This window comes from Vulpes vulpes, chromosome 10, assembly GCF_048418805.1.
Source record: "Vulpes vulpes isolate BD-2025 chromosome 10, VulVul3, whole genome shotgun sequence".
Lineage (NCBI taxonomy): Eukaryota > Metazoa > Chordata > Mammalia > Carnivora > Canidae > Vulpes > Vulpes vulpes.
The window spans coordinates 56,432,100-56,451,170 of NC_132789.1; the positions used below are offsets into that span (position 1 = coordinate 56,432,100).

General features: G+C 38.7%; 1 protein-coding gene across 1 annotated transcript; it reads right to left on the reverse strand.

The window, feature by feature from the left end:
• Window positions 1-6,168: 6,168 nt before the first annotated feature.
• Window positions 6,169-18,287, reverse strand: KRR1 (KRR1 small subunit processome component homolog). The gene is made up of 10 exons (XM_025992122.2): window positions 18,078-18,287; window positions 16,440-16,615; window positions 14,346-14,480; window positions 14,046-14,171; window positions 13,877-13,960; window positions 12,721-12,777; window positions 10,900-11,070; window positions 8,796-8,873; window positions 8,608-8,701; window positions 6,169-6,721 (listed from the first exon to the last, which is right to left on the reverse strand). Exons 1-10 carry the CDS (start codon window positions 18,160-18,162, stop codon window positions 6,582-6,584), a joined length of 1,146 nt encoding a protein of 381 aa, XP_025847907.1. The 5' UTR covers window positions 18,163-18,287; the 3' UTR covers window positions 6,169-6,581.
• Between the last annotated feature and the right edge of the window lie 784 nt (window positions 18,288-19,071).

Genomic DNA, 19,071 nt, shown 5'->3' on the forward strand with positions numbered 1-19,071 from the left:
CCACAAAAACAGGGACTGAATAGGTATCATGATGACACTAAATTCATATCTTTTAATACTTACTCTGAATGTGAAGGGGCTTAATGATCCCATCAAAAGATGTAGGGTATCAGACTGGATAAAAAAGCAAGACCCACCTATTTGCTCTCTATAAGAGATTCATTTTAGACCTAAGGACACCTCCAGCCTGAAAATGAAAGGTTGGAGAACCATGTACCATTCAAATGGTCCTCAAAAGAAAGCAGGGGTAGCAATCCTCAAATCAGATAAATTAAAGTTTATCCCAAAGACTGTAGTAAGAGATGAAGAGGGACACTATATCATAATTAAAGGATCTATCCAACAAGAGGACCTAACAATCATGAATATTTATGCCCCTAATGAGGGAGTTGCCAAGTATATCAAACAATTAATAACCAAAGTAAAGACATACTTAGATAGTAATATACTAATACTGGAAGACTTCAACACGGCACTTTCTGCAAATGACAGATGTTCTAAGCACAACATCTCCAAAGAAACAAGAGCTTTAAATGATACACTGGACCAGATGGATTTCACAGATATTTACAGAACTTAACATCTGAACGTAATTGAATACACATTCTTCTCAAGTGCACATGGAACTTTCTCCAGAATAGACCACATACTGGGTCACAAATCAGGTCTCAACCAATACCTAAAGACTGGGTTTGTCTGCTGCATATTTTCAGACCATAATCCTTTGAAACTACAACTAATCACAAGAAGAAATTTAGAAGAAACTCAAACACGTGGAGGTTAAAGAAAAGATGAATGGGTCAAACAGGAAATTAGAGAAGAATTAAAAAGATTCATGGAAACTAATGAAAATGAAGATAAAACCGTTCAAAATCTTTGGCATACAGCAAAAGCAGTCCTAAGAGGGAAATACATTACAATACAAGCATCCCTCAAAAAATTGAAAAGACTCAAATACACAAGCTAACCTCACATCTAAAGGAACTGGAGAAAGACCAGCAAATAACCTACACCAGGCAGAAGAAGAGAGTTAATAAAGATTCTAGCAGAACTCAATGAAATAGAGACCAGAAGAACTGTAGACCAGATCAACAAAACCAGGAGTTGGTTCTTTGAAAGAATTAATAAGATAGATAAACCATTAGCCAGCCTTATTAAAAAGAAAATAGACTCAAATTAATAAAATCACGAATGAAAGAGGAGAGATCACAATCAATACTAAGGAAATACAAACGATTTTTAAAAGCATATTATGAACAGCTACATGCCAATAAATTAGGCAATCTAGAGGAAATGGACATATTTCTGGAAAACTGCAAAGTACCAAAGCTGGAACAGGAAGAAATAGAAAACCTGAACAGGCCAATAACCAGGGAGGAAATTGAAGCAGTCATCAAAAATCTCCTAAGACACAAAAGTCCAGAGCCAGATGGCTTCTCAGGGGAATTCCATCAAACGTTTAAAGAAGAAATAACAGGTATTCTACTAAAGCTGTATCACAGGATAGAAAGGGAGGGACTAGTTCCAAACTCATTTTATGAGGCCAGCATCACCATGGTTCCAAAACCAGACAAAAAAAACCCCACCAAAAAGGAAAATTATAGACCAATATCCCTGATGAACACAGATACAAAAATTCTCAACAAGATACTAGCCAACAGGATCCAACAACACATTAAGAAGATTATTCAGCATGACCAAGTGGGATCTATCCCCGGGATGCAAGGTTGGTTCAACACTCATAAAGCAAGCAGCATGATAGATCATATCAACAAGAGAAAAAAAAAGAACCATATGATCCTCTTAATAGATGCAGAGAAAGCATTTGACAAAATAGAGCATCCATTCCTGATCAAAACTCTTCAGAGTGTAGGGATAGAGGGAACATTCCTCAGCACCTTAAAAGCCATCTACAAAAAGCCCACAGCAAATATCATTCTCAGTGGGGAAACACTGGGAGTCTTTCCCCTAAGATCAGGAACATGACAGGGATGTCCACTCTCACCACTGCTATTCAACATAGTACTGGAAGTCCTGGCCTCAGCAATCAGACAACAAAAAGAAATAAAAGGCATTCAAATTGGCAAAGAAGAAGTCAAACTCTCCCTCTTTGCAGATGACATGATACTCTACATAGAAAACCCAAAAGACTCCACCTCAAGATGGCTAGAACTCATACAGCAATTCGGCAGTGTGGCAGGATACAAAATCAATGCCCAGAAATCAGTGGCATTTCTATATACTAACAATGAGACAGAAGAAAGAAAAATTAAGGAGTCAATCCCATTTACAATTGCACCCAAAAGCATAAGATACCTGGAGTAAACCTAACCAAAGAGGTAAAGGATCTATATCCTAAAAACTACAGAACACTTCTGAAAGAAACTGAGGAAGACACAAAGAGATGGAAAAATATTCTATGTTCATGGATTGGAAGAATTAATAATGTGAAAATGTCAATGCTACCCAGGGCAATTTACACGTTCAATGTGATCCCTAGCAAAATACCATGGACTTTCTTCAGAGGTTGGAACAAATCATCTTAAGATTTGTGTGGAATCAAAAAAGACCCCGAATAGCCAGGGGAATATTGAAAAAGAAAACCAGGGCCACAAGCATCACAATGCCAGATTTCAGTTTGTACTACAAAGCTGTGGTCATCAAGACAGTGTGGTCCTGGCACAAAAACAAACACAGATCAATGGAACAGAATAGAGAATACAGATGTGGGCCCTCAACTCTATGGTCAACTCATCTTTGACAAAGCAGGAAAGATGATCCACTGGAAAAAAGGACAGTGTCTTCAATAAATGATGCTGGGAACATTGGACATCCTCATGCAGAAGAATGAAACTAGACCATTCTCTTACACCAGACACAAAGGTACACTCAAAATGGATGAAAGATCTAAATGTGAGATAAGATTCCATCAAAATTCTAGAGAAGAACACAGGGAACTCCCTTTTTGAACTTGGCCACAGCAACTTCTTGCAAGATACATCCATGAAGGCAAAGGGAAACAAAAGAAAAATGAAGTATTGGGACTTAGGATAAAAAGCTTCTGCACAGCAAAAGAAACAGTCAACAGGACTAAAAGACAACCTAAAGAATGGGAGAAGATATCTGCAAATGACACATCAGATAAAGGGCCAGTATCCAAGATCGATAAAGAACTTATTAAACTCAACAGCAAAGAAACAAACAATCCAGTCATGAAATGGGCAAAAGACATGAACAGAAATCTCACAGAGGAAGACCTAGACGTGGCTAACAAGCACATGAGAAAATGCTCTGCATCACTGGCCATCAGGGAAATACAAATCCAAACCACAATGAGATCCCACCTCACAGCAGTGAGAATGGGGAAAATTAACAAGACAGGAACCAAAAATGTTGGAGAGGATGTGGGGAAGGGGGGACCCTCTGCACTGTTGGTAGGAATGTGACCTGGTGCAGCCACTCTGGAAAACTGTGTGAAGGTTCCTCAAAGAGTTAAAAATAGACCTGCCCTATGACCCAGCAATTGCACTGCTGGGGATTTACCCCAAAGGTACAGATGCAGTGAAACGCATCTGGGACCCCTGCACCCCGATGTTTATAGCAGCAATGTCCACAATAGCCAAACTGTGGAAGGAGCCTCAGTGTCCATTGACAGATGATGGATAGAGAAGCTGTGGTTTCTGTATACACTGGGATATTCCTCAGCCATTAGAAACGACGGATCCCACCATGTGCTTCGATGTGGATGGACCTGGAAGGTATGATGCTGAGTGAAGTAAGTCAATCGGAGAAGGACAAATATTATATGGTCTCATTAATTCGGGGAATATAAAAAATAGTGAAAGGGAATAAAGGGGAAAGGAGAGAAAATGAGTGGGAAATATTAGAAAGGGAGACAGAACATGAGAGACTCCTAACTCTGGGAAACGAACAAGGGGTAGTGGAAGAGGAGGTGGGCGGGGGATTGGGGTGACTGGGTGACGGGCACTGAGGGGGGCACTTGGTGGGATGAGCACTGGGTGATATACTATATGTTGGCTAATCGAACTCCAATAAAAATATTTAAAAATCTGTGACGAAAATGAACAATTATTTTAAATTAAAGAGTAATTTAAGTATTGCTACTGGTTATCTCTTTCCCACTGGATTCTAAATTCCAAACAGGTAGGAATTATACCTAATTCACTTACATTCTATTCGGGCTGGCAAATAAGCACTAATTTGAAGGTGTATTTTCTTTAAAAATATTCCTTGTCTTTAAAAATCTAGTAATTCGTAACAACTCCATACGTCAAGAAGAAAGTTCCTGGAGTTTTAGCTTTTGCCCTTGGAACTAGCTTGAAATGGCTTCTAATCTTGTGGGATAAAAATTCAGAAAATAAGGCTGTGGTCCGGTATTGAAAAATCTCTGGGTCCTTAAGAAAATTAAGGGGCAAATACGCTACTGTGCATAAGGGTAAGGGTTAGAGGATAAAAGCTTTTATTTAACAGATTCCATCTTTGACAGATAATGACAAATATTAGAGAAAAAGTTCCTTTCTGGTCCTTTAGGTAGCACTGGCAGGTTTAATAAATACCCGTGGAGGCCCAATCAGGATGGTTCTGCACAATGTGTCGGGTGTGCAACTGATCCTTGTTAGGATTCTAGCGAGGGCATGAATGTACATTTGTTTCAATACTCAGGAGATGAATACTTAACATTGAAGAAAGAACAGAAGTAGCACAGCACATCCTTGATTTCATGGTATTAAAAGCCAAAAAGTTAAAGCAGCAGCAGCTCCCTGGCGATCCACCAAAGCCCAAGCACAGGGGCGACGCTCAGGGATGCTCAGACACCCAGGCAGCTCCTTGCTGGGGTCCACCACAGACTCCAACAGCAGCTGGCACAGAACTAATGTAGAAAAGGCATCTATTTAATAAAAAAAAAAAGTTTCCATAAGGCTCAGGCAGGATGTAGAATTTTCTACCTGCTGCTCTGAATGTCAAAATCTGAATAAAGCTCAAGGAAGTTGTGGAGTAATTACATTATGAGAACCAAATCCCTGTAAGAGGTCACAGTCTCTTTATTACTGACTGATCATAAACAGTATATTCTTCTCAGGTAGGAACTTCTTTCCAGGAAAATATTTTAATGAATTGCTCACGTTGACTGTTACTAATAATTATTACTTTTAAATTCTAATGGTTTGATTTTTAATTGTATTTATTATCTGTTGGTTATGGCACATAAAACGATTTTCCACTTACAGTAGTGGTAAAATAAAAAATAAAATAACCTCACCAGTAGGTATTTCTTGTCTGACTTTATAGCTAACCCACAGTGAGACAAAGTCACAGGTTATGTGTGTACATAAATCTTTGTGCCTTTAAGATCAATGTGAATTATATTACTGCATTCTGAGAAATAACATTTAAGAGGATATTTATGTTTGTTTTACAGGTTACTCCTCTATCCTCTATTCTGTATCCCGACTGGCCAATATTTTTAAGCAACAGATACTTCTCTTTCTCATTGTTAGCCCTCCAAACCTAACATCGAGTGTTAGAATAACCAATTGAGTCAAGCATAGATACCTCATTTAGTTCTTTTGAACTAATATAATCCAGCAAAAAACACAATTCATTCTTATGTTTTTGTTATTTTTAAAAATAACGGTTGGGTATATTTATTTCTAATTTTAAAACATTTCAGAAAAAAAATGTCACAGTAAACCCTTTATCAAAAGAAAAAACTGTTCCAACTTCCTCACTCTAGAATAAACTCACTTTTTACTCTTCACTTTTCTATGAATAAGCATTGTTTTCAGGCTGCTACAGCTGTGACTTTCCGTTAAGTAACCCAGCCTGTGTGTGCTCAGCTTCTAAAACTACAAAATGCATAGAATACTAGATTTAGGTGATTCTAAATAACTCCACTGGCCCTCGTTAGTAAAAACTTTCTATGTAACTTGTTGCATGCTGCTTCAATTCTGAACATCTGGTTTTCCCCACTGGCTTGCAATCTGAGGTCTTTGGTTTACCATTTTCCCAGACTCAGAATAGTAATTAAGGGATTTAAGAGGTCTTGCTTTTTTTGCTTATGGGTTGTTTAATCTTAAACATAAGATTTTAAGAAATAAGCCTAAATGTTTACTTGTTTTCATTAAAGAGAGCACTGTAAAATCTGCATTTATTTTGCTCAAACCCAAATGATGGGACATGATTTTATTTAAAGACTAACCAGTGGCATCGAACACTGAACTGAAGGATAATTACAATAGTTACATTCCAAAAACCTTTATAAAAACTACACCTAAAATCATGCTTAGGCAAAATATGCCAAAACAGATAAGGTATAATGTATACAAAGACATATATATCACTCTGCATTAAATTTTTCAAAAAACACACAGAGAATACAATAATTTATATTTATAAAGAACAGCTGTTTATACAAACACAATTTTGAAGAATGACACAAACTCAGAAAATGTAATCAGAGTATTCCTTCTCACACATAGGCTATTAACGCCCTAGTATTTCAAAATCCTTTATAAAAGGAGATAGCTTAATGACTTCTCATTCAGGGACTTTTTTAAATGTTACTTTTTCTTCTTCTTTTTTTCATCTGCTTCCATTTTAAGCTTAACTTCTTCAGCTGAAAGAGCTCCCAGTTTCTTATTCTTTGCTTTTTTAATCTTTTCCTTGATGGCAGCCACATCAATTTTATTTTCAGTAGAAGCTAGACAAATTAAAAATGATACATGTAATTCTTTAGATTTTACCAAATAAAACATAAAGCATGTATTTGGTTCAATAATTTCAGAGTACTGTAATAGGTGAGATGTCATATAAAATATAAAACACCTGCTTAAATGAAAGACATTTAAGATGAAACAAATCATAAAGTACTTTAAAAATACATTAAGTACACATGCAAATGGCATTATAGTTTAGCTTTTCAGTTACTAAATTCAATATTAAAGCTGCATTTATTTCCCTTAAATTGCACTTGGTAGTAATTATTTTTATATTCTTTCCCATATTTTAGAACTTTATATAGAATACTCATTAATATACCAATTTTCCATTCTGCACATTAAAATAACATAAAATTACATTTCATGAATATTAACATGTAGCCCTTCTAGCTTCCATAATTTTAATTAATCATGAAGATTTAGATCAAAATCTACTTTATCTATTACCATACATAAAACCTTAAAAATAGGGTGCCTCGGTGGCTCAGTTGGTTAGGTGTCTGCCTTCAGCTTGGGTCATGATCTCAGGGTCCTGGGACTGAGCCTCTAGTCTGGATCCCTGCCTTGCAAGGAGTCTGCTTGTCGTCCTCCCTATGCCCCTCCCCCTGCTTATGCTCTCTAAGGAATAAATAAAATCTTTAAAAAAAAAACCCTCAAACTTAAAAATAAAATTTACCAAATATTAGTTCAATGAATGACTAGTAAAATTTTATTTAACAAGGCCTTGGTAATAAAGGTAATAATCTGAGAATATCTGGAGACCCTAACAGAACCCAGCCATGGACTCAATAACAAAAGCTTGAATAATAAAGAGAGAGGGGAAAAAAACTGTAGCTTTTCCTCACCATTTAAAAAACAGTATTCAGAGCACAGGAGAATCATAAAATAAAACATTATCAGACTTAATGCCGTCACTATCATGAAACAGCTACATCCCTAATCATTATAAACAGACTATTACTAAAATAGTAATAGGTCTGGTTTTGACCAACAGGTCAGGTACAGTGATGCCAGTGATTCCCTCCCCTCACTGTGCACTGGCTACTCTGGAAAAGTACTTCAGAAAGAGCACAAGTGTTACTAGTGGGAAGGAAAATGTAGAAGAGGAATGGATGGATCAAATGAGGCTAGGAATGGAGAAGAAAAGACACAAGTCTCGGAGGTTTTTTTTTTTTTTTTTAATCTTAGACAAAGAGCACACATGGTAGGAGGGGCAGATAGAGAAAATCCTCCAGCAGACTCCCCACTGAGCAGAGCCCAATGACAGGCTGGCGGGGGGAGGCGCCCTCCATCCCATGAGCTCATGACCTGAGCCAAACCAAGAGTCAGATGCTTAACTGACTGAGCCACCCAGGCGCCCCACCCTGGGTGTCTTTTTAAAAGCCCCAAGACCTTCCTGTTGTTTTGATGGTGTCCTTTAGCCCAAGGTCATCAGAAATCCGTAACAATAAAGGGATCGAATTTAAAGCCACAAATCACATAAACAGAGAGAAGAAAAGTGTAACTTCTGATAAGCTCTTTCTGAGGCATGATAACAGAGTTTGGGGAGCTTGGTGCTTTAGTTACTCTTACATCTACAGAGGATTCACTGCTCTAGTTTATAGCTTCACGAGTCCTTGCCCAGCACAATCAGAGGTCAGGAAAGGACTGTCAATCCAGGATACTCTTTAAATAGGCACTAGCTGCTAATAAGACACCTCAGTGACCTCATCTCTAGAATTAGTGGTTAATGAAATGTCAAGAGAACTGATGAAAGATAACGGTAATTTCTTTAGTTAACAGAGAGATTTGGACAAATTCACTACTGGTTTACTTTTCAGGTAACAGACTTTAACATCATACCAATAACTGGAAAACAAGCATTTACCTTCCTTTGGTTTCACAACTGGTTTTTCCTTAGGTGGAATAAAAGCTTTGTTTCTTTCCTCTTGTCTCTTACTGAGAGCTTCTGCTTGTTTAGCCTGCATTATTAGTAAGAACGATTTATCATTAAGTAGGAATTCAAGTTTCTATGAACTATATGCTATCAATGTCGTGAGCTAGACAGAGTCTTACCTTTATGGCTTCCATTTTCTGACGCTTCTTTTGACTTGCCTTCAGAAAATATTCACCACTAGCCAATTCTTTATCAATCTGTTGAAATCATGATTTACAATTACATCAGAAAATAGGTAGATAAAAGACATTTCCTAGGAAATGCATAATGCCCTTGAGTTAAAGATAGCAAGGTCAAAAATCCTTGATAAATTCATAAAGGTGGTAACATAAAAAAAAGGAGATGTGCTCTAACCTGAAGGGAATACATGCGAAAAGCATGGAGGTAGGAAAGGAGGTGATGTGTTCATGAAATATACAGCAGGCTGTTTTAGGTGGGATGGAACATCAATGATTCAGGAAGATGTGAGGAAACTGGAAGGATGATATGGGGTAAGCTTGAAGAAATGTGCATGCCAGGTGAAGAGGGTGGGCTACGATTTAGAAATGTCTGCAGGTTTCTGAGAGAAATGGAGACCAAAGCAGTATTTGCAAGAGTTGTTAGGATTTGGGGACTAATTCAACACTAATTAGAGAAAGCAACAGCTTATTCATCCCACATAGAACTGATTTATCTCAAACTTACACAGCATTATTATATCTAAGGCAATGTTTTAAACTCGTAATAATTACTAATCTCTTTACAATTACTAAACTACAATTACTGATCATTTAACCCTCATTAACAATCCTTTGAGATAGATATTTATTTATATTATTCCCCTTTTATGTACAGGGGAAACTGAGGCATGGGTGGGCTAAATAAATTGCCAGTCACGAAGCAAGTAAGTGGCAGGAAAAGTCAATTGAGACATTACTGTTTTAAGAAGTTTAGTCACAGGAGAGGAAGGTAAGACAATTACTAACTAGAGGACAGGCCCATAAGAAGGATAGCAGGTGTTATGGAAGCACGCCTGAGTAATAAGATCACTCTACCTTCCCCCAACTAACAGTGCCTTTCTTTGCTTCCCTTTCCAGAATAGACCTCATGATCCAACACTTCCATTGTTTTATCACCATGATCACTTTTCCACTCTGACCTTCATCAAACCTCTGACATTCAAACTCCAAATATAGAAAGAGATGTGTTACTATGCTGAGAACAAAGAACTAGTAGAAAGGAAGGACCTTTCGATACAGCCAACGTAGGGAATCATGATGTAAGATCCCTTAGGAGATAGGTGAAGACAGAATTCAAAGAACAGGTGAAGAAAGGACTGGTGTAGATGGAAAAAAGATTACAGGTGAGAGAAAAGGAAGGTGAAGGAGTTCTCACTTGATAGTCTTAAATTCTGCCATACAATAAAATACAGTGTCATCTGCTAGAGGTGGGAGGGTGCTTCAAGAACTAAGAGGACACACAGAACTACTAGACAACAGTGAGGATCTGAGGTTGGAAACGCAACATTATAGTGGGTACAGTCCAAAGACTTTCTCCAAATATGTTTAGCAGCCACATTATGGGAAAGGAGTCAAATTTTAGGACTGACCAAGTTTGAGAGTTCTGCTGGACAGATGTGATAGGAGGAAAAGGCAGCATAAAAGAAACAGTGATGAGACAGAGAGAAAAAGGAAATTTTATTTATTTATATTTATTCATTCATTTATTTATTTATTTACTTAATTATTTATTTATTTATGAAAAGGGAATTTGGGGAAAAAAATGAAGCCAGAAAACAAGTGACCAAATGAGAAGCCCTCATAAATTAAAAAAAAGAGGGGGTACAGATGTTAGAATTTAAGATTTCAAAACTGGAGCATATAGCACATGGTCACAAGAATGATGTTAAGGCAGAGTGAGAGCACTAAGGGTTAAGTTGTGTTGTTGTTTAATCCATGGGATGTTTATTGTGGCCACAGGGGCACAACTGACAGCAACCACCTAGACAGAGGTTACACTCTTACTGTGAAGCCCCTACTCCCCACACCCACACTTAGCTCAAAATAAGCCTATTTACACTTACTTTTAGTTTCTTATACCTACACACACACACACACACACACACACACACACACACACACACACACACAGAAAATCTACCTAAATAACTCTCCATAAACTTTCTAACAAAATAGATTAAAATGGTATCCCCCTAATGTAAATAAATTCAACATTAATACTGACCTGACTTTCTGGCTGTGGTGGTGGGAATGGTGTGTACTCTTTCTTGACAGTTTTCTTCTTTGGCTCCTTGCGTTTATTCACATTTTTGTGCTTGAACTGTGGCAAGAATCTTTCCCAACTTTGTGATCTTAATTCAGAATCTTTTGCCAACTCTCGTTTAATCATTAAGGTCTTTAGTCATGGTGATACATGAACAAAGAAAGAATTTTTAATTTTATAAGTAATACATTTGTCAAACTAAGACATTATAAAAATTATTCCTATAAATAATACAATTAAAATGAGTAGTTCTTAATCTCCTCAGTAGGAGTGAAAGATTCCATAAGAAAAGTAATCCCAAATCAAGCATCAAGAAAACCATTAGAAATTTAGATTAAGGGATCCCTGGGTGGCGCAGTGGTTTGGCGCCTGCCTTTGGCCCAGGGCGCGATCCTGGAGACCCGGGATCCAATCCCACGTCGGGCTCCCAGTGTGTGGAGCCTGCTTCTCCCTCTGCCTGTTTCTCTGCCTCTCTCTCTGTGACTATCATAAATAAAGAAAAAAATATTGAAAAAAAAAAAGAAATTTAGATTAAGAAATGCAGAATTATTGGGGTCCTGGGATCGAGTCCCATGTCAGACTCCCTGCTCAGTGGGGAGCCTGCTTCTCCCTCTCTCCCTGCTCTCTCTCAAAAACAAAAACTAAACAAAACAAAAACAAAAGAAAAACATTAAAAAATGCAGAATTGTTAAAATGAACTGAGATGAGACAACTCAGCTTTTCAACCATTAGTTCACTAAAACCTTTAAAATTTGGGTGCCTTGGTGGCTCAGGTCATAATCTCCAGATCCTGGGCTCGAGCCCCGCAACAGGCTTCCTGCTCAGCAGGGGGTCTGCTTCTTTTTCATGCTCTCCCTCTGCCCCTACCCATCACTTGTTCTCTCTCTCTCTCTCTCAAATAAATAAAATCTTTAAAAAACAAACAAAAAAGTCTTTGAAATACATATTAATTGGAGGAGGGAGAGTTCTTAATTAGCAATGTTCCCTAAAAGCTGGAAGTTTTTGGGTAGCACTTTAATTATCACAGGGAAAGAAAAAAGTAAACTTTCTCTTGATCAGACAAAATCAATATTCTCACATTTCTCCCACTCCATGTGAATTCTGCACACACTGGAACATCAAAGGATGCAAACCGGGCATCAGATACAAGACTAGCAGCTCTCTTTATCTTCAATGCCCCAAGGCAACTCAAAATCATTCTTCCATCCCAATCTAAGAGTGACTTTGTAACTTTATCAAATTTAAGTGGATTGCTTCAAAAATACCCTCATGAAATAGTTCATAACAACGGGTATAATCATGAATTATATGTTCCCAGGTATAATCATGAATGCTGAGCACATGAGGATATAACAGATCTCTCAAAGAGTTTATAATTTGAGCATTAAATAAAAAAAAATAGTGTTAATGCAATCTGACGTAGTCCAGACTCTACTAATAGAAAAAGGGCAGAATTCTGAACGATCACATCTTCAAATATAGTAATGGGCCCATAATCCAAGAAAACCTGATTGAGATCATCTACGACTAATTTCATGAAGCGTATGTCCTTCGTATCAGAACTATACCATACGTTACGGCACAGCACAGAGACCTAAGCCTCCACGGATATAACTCCAGGACTAGGGTAGTTGAGTGTGCAGAACTCTACCTCTAGCCTGAATAATTCTGCTTTATCTGCTTTGTGCATTAGGCTTCCATAAAAGATCTAATTTCAAGAAAAGTTTCTGCACCTAAAAGAAGTCTGACAATCACTGTTACAGTAACATATAATTAACTCACTTTAATGTTATAAATTGGATGGATATTCTTCATAGTATCTAGGACTACTTTTCGAACCTGAAATTTGCAAAGAAAAATGAATTAGTCATTTAAAAAGATTTTAATGAACTCAGTGGAAGGGGATTAATACACTGCAACATACCCTATGAACCAGGCAATGACTCCCAAATTGAATACAGTAGGCCTTCAACTGCTCTGGGTGACCTCTAGATCTTTCATAATAGTCAACTTCTCTTAGAAGCAATGGATTTTGTCAACTTACTGCTAAAATGTAACATATAGAACTAATACAACAACATTTTGGAACTGTGGAATTTAGGAAGAAAGTAGCTAGATTTAGTCAGAAAATACGGGCTCAATAATGGGAATGCCACTTTGTAAAGGAAAGTCACCTAACTGTCCTTTTTCTGCTTTCTCATTTGTAGTACGGAAGTAAAATTATCTCAAGGCTCTGCTGTAAAAATTAAATAAGACAATATATTTAGACTTCACAAAACCACAGGATATTCAATATATTTAAGTTATTATTATTGCCACATGAGAAGAGGACAGATAACTAGAAGAGGTCCAACAGAACTATTGTAGGTCCTAGAAAGGGAACAAGACCTCGCAGCCAGATCCAGACAACAAAAGGAGTTAAGACACAGTAACTGCTCCACAGATTTTCTCATAACATTAAATACTACACTAAACTTCAGACAAAGAAAAAAAAAAAAAAAACTATTTTAAAGGAAAGAAGTTTCCAGAATCTGACCTCTACTGGTTTATATAGGTTACTGCAAATAATGTCACCATTCAATTCTCTAATCACTTGAGCACATGTAACTACACATTTCCTGTATGTGCTACAGACTAAAAATCTTAAATACTCATTTAAAATTTGTAGTGGAAAAAGAAATGATGTGCAGACCTTCTAACTCAGGAGTGGATCCTTCCTTAGTTGCCAAAGGTTGGCCATGTTATGTTAGGATCTAGGAGTGATGATTCCCTCAAATAACATGAAGCACAAAGTATTTACCAATGGGAAATCAAAGCAACCACATTCCAAAAAAAATAGTATTTGAAAAACAGTAATATTATCCAAACAACTATTATAACCAAATTATTTAATTTGTTCTATGCTGAAAATTAAATGAAGATAGTAAATAGTTCTCACCTCTTTTAAGCCACTAAAAGGTCCAATGACTGAAACTGTGTTTCCCTGAACCATAATATAACAGTTTGTTAACAGTTCCAAAGCCTATAACAAAAGAATAAGCTCAAATTCAGTACAATGAAAAACTAATGACAGAGAAAGACTCAAGTTTTCCACTGATAACAAGTACCTTTAATGTAGATCCTTTGGGGCCAATGAGACGTTGTCTTCTTTTTACAAATCTTTCTTTATTTCTTACTAAAGAGCCTATTTTAATGATGTCACACGCAACATCATCCTGAAGAATTCGTACTGCCTTTGGGAAAAACGAAGAAAATATTCCATCAATATTCTTTACAAACACATTTGTTTTCAAGGCCCAGGCTAATGAAATCTAACCAGAAAAATAAAAAGACGGAGGGATGCAGTGTTATATGTTATCTCTAAAGTTGATGCAAATACAGCAAAGTTTTTGTAATTCTAAATTTACCTGTTCAAATGAAACACTTCTTGCTAAAAGTTTTATTAGGTCTCTGGCCCTAATGATGATATACGGATCAAAAGTCTTCTTTGTTGTACAAACAGTCATACTGCCCTCGATCAGGTCCAGGGTTGCATTAATGTGCTGCGAAAAGCAAAGAGCAAATACACAACTGTCTAAAAATCAATTCAATTTTAGGTAATTACAGAGCCTATCCTATCAAACTATTAATTACTGTAAATTAAGCTCTAATTCTATCAACTCCCCCCCTTGAAGCTGAGTAATTGATAAAAATAATGAACATTTGATTACTTTCATATTTCAAAGAATGTAAGAAACTTAGGCACTGAAACCATTTCTACTTGGCTTTAGAACTTTGTACTTAAAGATGATTTCTAGTTTAAAAAATATGTATCAATGCAAATGAGGTCATACTTAAGACCTAGGGTGAAAATCTTTTATGTATGTATGTATGTATTTATTTATGATAGTCACAGAGAGAGAGAGAGAGAGGCAGAGACATAGGCAGAGGGAGAAGCAGGCTCCATGCACTGGGAGCCCGATGTGGGATTCGATCCCAGGTCTCCAGGATCGCGCCCTGGGCCAAAGGCAGGCGCTAAACCGCTGCGCCACCCAGGGATCCCTAGGGTGAAAATCTAAAGCTATATATAGCTCCTCTATCCTGGACGGGGCTCTGATCTGCCATCTGCTCCTTTGGGTTAAGAACAGACTTTTCCTTTCAAACTTTCTTCTAGCTGGTTTGTATTAGTTAAATACAAAGTAAAAACAAATTCTCATAGGTTCAGAAAGAAAAAATAACTGGAAAATCAGGCATTAACTCTTAGTAGGAAGAAACAGATTTCAACAAAGCAAATTAAAATGTCATTTTCTGATAGCATCTTGTGAAGTATATTTCAGTGTAGTGAATGATGAACAATTCAACATAAGGTTGGGTTTCTGCGAGTTTACAAATCTAATCTCAGATGCAGACAGCTGTAAAACAGCCTGTGGTTTGCTGAACCACCCTAATACCTAACGGGCACAAAACGCTGGAGCAGTCACCTAGATGAGAAACACGTTTTATATCACAACCTGGTGTGTGCACAGGTTCTCACGTGCACATATATAAATGAACCAAAAACTTCATAAAATGAAACTTATCCTTACCATATGTGATACATATTTTTATTTTTTGGATGCACTCCTTTTTTTAAGGCTCATTATATCCATTAAATGGGATTTCTTGCTCTACTAATGGGTTTCAATCCAGTTTGAAAAACAGAAACAAATGTATTACTCTAGGGAAATGGCAGCAGCTACATACAGGGGATAGTTGGCCACACCCTACCCCTTCCATTTAAAATGAAAATTAAGAAATCATCCAGGAACATGCCTCAACTCAAACTATACAGAAACATGGCAAATATCACAGTATAGAACAGGCATCCTGAACTTGAAGTTCACAGATGAGTTTCAGAAAGTCCATGAGATCCCTAAAGTTCTAAAGGTGTGTGAATTTTTTAAAGTAATCTATTACTCACAAAATTAAAAACAAGTGGATTATAAGAATAAAGCTTATATCTAGGTTGTTTAAAAGGAACCAGGGGCACCTGGGTGGCCCAGTCAGTTAAGCATCCGACTCTTGATTTCAGCTCAGGTCATGATTTCAAGGGCTGTGAGATGAAATGTCACGTCGGGCTCTGTGTTGGGCAGAGTCCACGCGGGACTCTGCCCCCCCGCCTCTACTCACACATGCCTGTAGGTGCACACACTTACTCTAAAGATCTTTCTTTAAAAAAACAAAACACCAAAAAAGGAACTAAATTAACTACTTGCGCTAGTACCTTTTTAAAAAATCCACCAGCATATATATTTATTTTAAAAAAAAGGCATATGGGATCCCTGGGTGGCGCAGTGGTTTAGTGCCTGCCTTTGGCCCAGGGCGCGATCCTGCAGACCCAGGATCGAGTCCCACGTCGGGCTCCCGGTGCATGGAGCCTGCCTCTCTCTCTCTCTCTCTCTGTGACTATCATAAATAAATAAAAATTAAGAAAAAAAAGGCATAAAAGCAAAATCTCAAATAAGTATATAAAATGTGCATACATGTTCATTCAAGGCTTTCTGTACCAAAGGCCAGCATTCTTTCAAGTAAGCCTCTCTATATTTTGGGAACAAAGTTGCAAAACTGCTCTCCTCCAAGAGTCCTCTGGGATTGTCCTCTTTAGAAAAAGCGGGTTCCTTCCAACCATCAGGAACAGTGAGGAGCTCCTCGGATTCATCTAAAGAGAAAAAATATACACGTAAGATTTTACCCTTCTTGTGGACATTTTTAAAAATGCTTATATGCGGGATCCCTGGGTGGCTCAGCAGTTTAGTGCCGCCTTCAGCCCAGGGCGTGATCCTGGAGTCCCAGGATGGTGTCCCGCGTCGGGCTCCCTGCGTGGGGCCTGCTTCTCCCTCTGCCTGTGTCTCTGCCCCTCTGTGTTTCTAATGAATATATAAATTAAAAAAAAAAATCTTATATGTATACATTTACACGCTTCCCAATACTCTGTAGTTCCTGTTCCCACGCTCTTTAGATGATTCAACAAAGAACACGACTCCGTCATTATTTATCAACACACTATTAAAATCAACCGTCTACACTTCAGCCTCATAGGACGAGGTTCCTTAAGGGCAGGGACCCTCCTTGGGTCTACAGTCCTATAAGCACTGCTCTGAAACTTCCACTGTACGACATGGTCTTAGAGTCAAAGATCCTAATACCACTTTGTTTCAATACAAATAACCTGTTAGACTTTCCTGAACTGCCGCCTGTGTGTGTGTACCATATATATATATATATATATATATATATATATACACAGAGGCATGTATATTTTGTGCACACGCGCACACATGGACTTAAAAGCTGATATTCTGGTGGAAACTCTGTTACCAATCACCGGTAGGTACATGGTTTCAGACTTTCCAAGGAGTTTCCGTGTGCCTTGCTTCTGCATACACCTTCATGACAACTGTGAAATGTGGGAAGGACGGGTATTATTTTTCCCATTTTGTAAGAAACGTTTAGTCCAAAAAAAAGAAAAGATGAGTGACCGGTCTGTCTAAAAGGACACAAAGGTGATTCGGTCTAAGTCTCCTCTCAATGAAATGAAATGTCTCCTAAGGGCATAAACGATCTCCGACATCATTTGTTAAAACTCCTGGTCCTGGGACCAGGAGTGGTTGAGCATCTTCCTGTGGCCCAGGTCGTGACCCCGGGGTCCTGGGATCGAGTCCGCGTCGGGCTCCGCGCATGGAGCCTGCTTCTGCCTCGGTCTCTGCCTCTCATACATACATACATACATACATACATACATACATACATACATACATACATAAATAAATAAATAAATAAAATCTTAAAAAAGCAAAACAAAACAAAAAACTCCTGGTCCTGGGTTTCACGATCTCTTGAAGCCAAGGGCTCTGACAGCCGGCCCTTGGCGGCTCGGCCACTCGGCAGCCTCCGTCCCCGCCTTCAGGCTGCAGGAGCGTCGGAAACCGGCCTACGCGCGGGAGCAGCCCGAGCAGCAGGGCAGCGAGGGGCGCCCCGGAGGCCGCGATCCCCGGCCTCCCCGCTCCCCCCCCCACCCCCCGGCCCCGAGGCGGACTCCACCCCACAGAACGGACGCCACGTCCCCGGCCAGCCGCAACGCAGCACCCACCCCCCGAGTCTCGGTTCTCACTCGACCTCACCTCGCTTCTCTGGCTTCGGCTGCTTCGGACGAAACTCACTCCTCCCGTTCGCCTGGGCCAGCCCGCGGAAGGAGGAGGCCGCCATCTTCCGGCTGCTTCCGGCGCCACCGGAAGTGGGGCTGCTCTTAAATCCTACCGGCTATTCAGGCCTAAGAACCTGTTGGCTCGAAAGGAGTTCCATGGAACGCAGACGAGGAGATCTGCGCAATCTCCGTGCGTGCGTCTGTGCCTGCGAAGCCAATGGACAGCTGCGGACTCTTTTCCCAGGATGCACGGCAAGCACGGAGGTTGGCTGTATGCTGGGAGTTGTAGTCCAGCGCTATGGGGAGGTTGGAGGCCCAACTCTACTATCCTGAATATTCATGCATGCATTAAATAAATCTTGGAATTTATCTGGAATCTTGGAAACCTACAGTTTCCTTTCGGTCCTTGTGTCTAGCTCAGGGTCTTGGACTCCAGGGTTTGGTCGCAGAGTGCACTCGGCCTGTCATTGATGTCACACACTCACTCATTTGATGATATTTATTTGACCGTTAAATAATTTGATAATATTTATTTGACCGTGCTAGGTCTAAATAGGAAGTCCAAATATGAAGATGCATGATCCTTGATGGCACAGAGTGGCAGCAATAGCTACCATTTATTGTGACACTGCTTTGTGCCACGCACTGTTTGCATTTCTATTTCTTAAAACTAAAACTGATGATTTTTTTGTAAGATAGTTTTAAAAAGTCTTTGTTTCTGATGGTAATTGCCTAGGGTCTTGGTACTTCTCTAAGCCACAGGGATAGCACTTAAGTGACCCTTCTTAAATATTTCACCGAGCTTAAGGTTTCCCAAAACGACTACCTCAAAGCTGCCTATGGCTGACTTCAAGGTGTGAGGTTTATCACTACTGCATATTTTTGCACTTCTAAGAATCCAAAAATTCTTAGACACATTCAAGGTGAGACTTTTTTTTTTTTTTTTTTTAATTTTTATTTATTTATGATAG

Coding starts and splice junctions, on each gene's coding strand:
- KRR1 (XM_025992122.2), bottom strand. CDS start 18,162: ATGGCGGCCTCCTCCTTCCGCGGGCTGGCCCAGGCGAACGGGAGGAGT. Junction 12,778..13,876: donor CTTTTAGTGGCTTAAAAGAG/GTGAGAACTATT, acceptor TGCAAATTTCAG/GTTCGAAAAGTAGTCCTAGA. Junction 8,874..10,899: donor CACCACAGCCAGAAAGTCAG/GTCAGTATTAAT, acceptor TGATTTCAACAG/ATTGATAAAGAATTGGCTAG.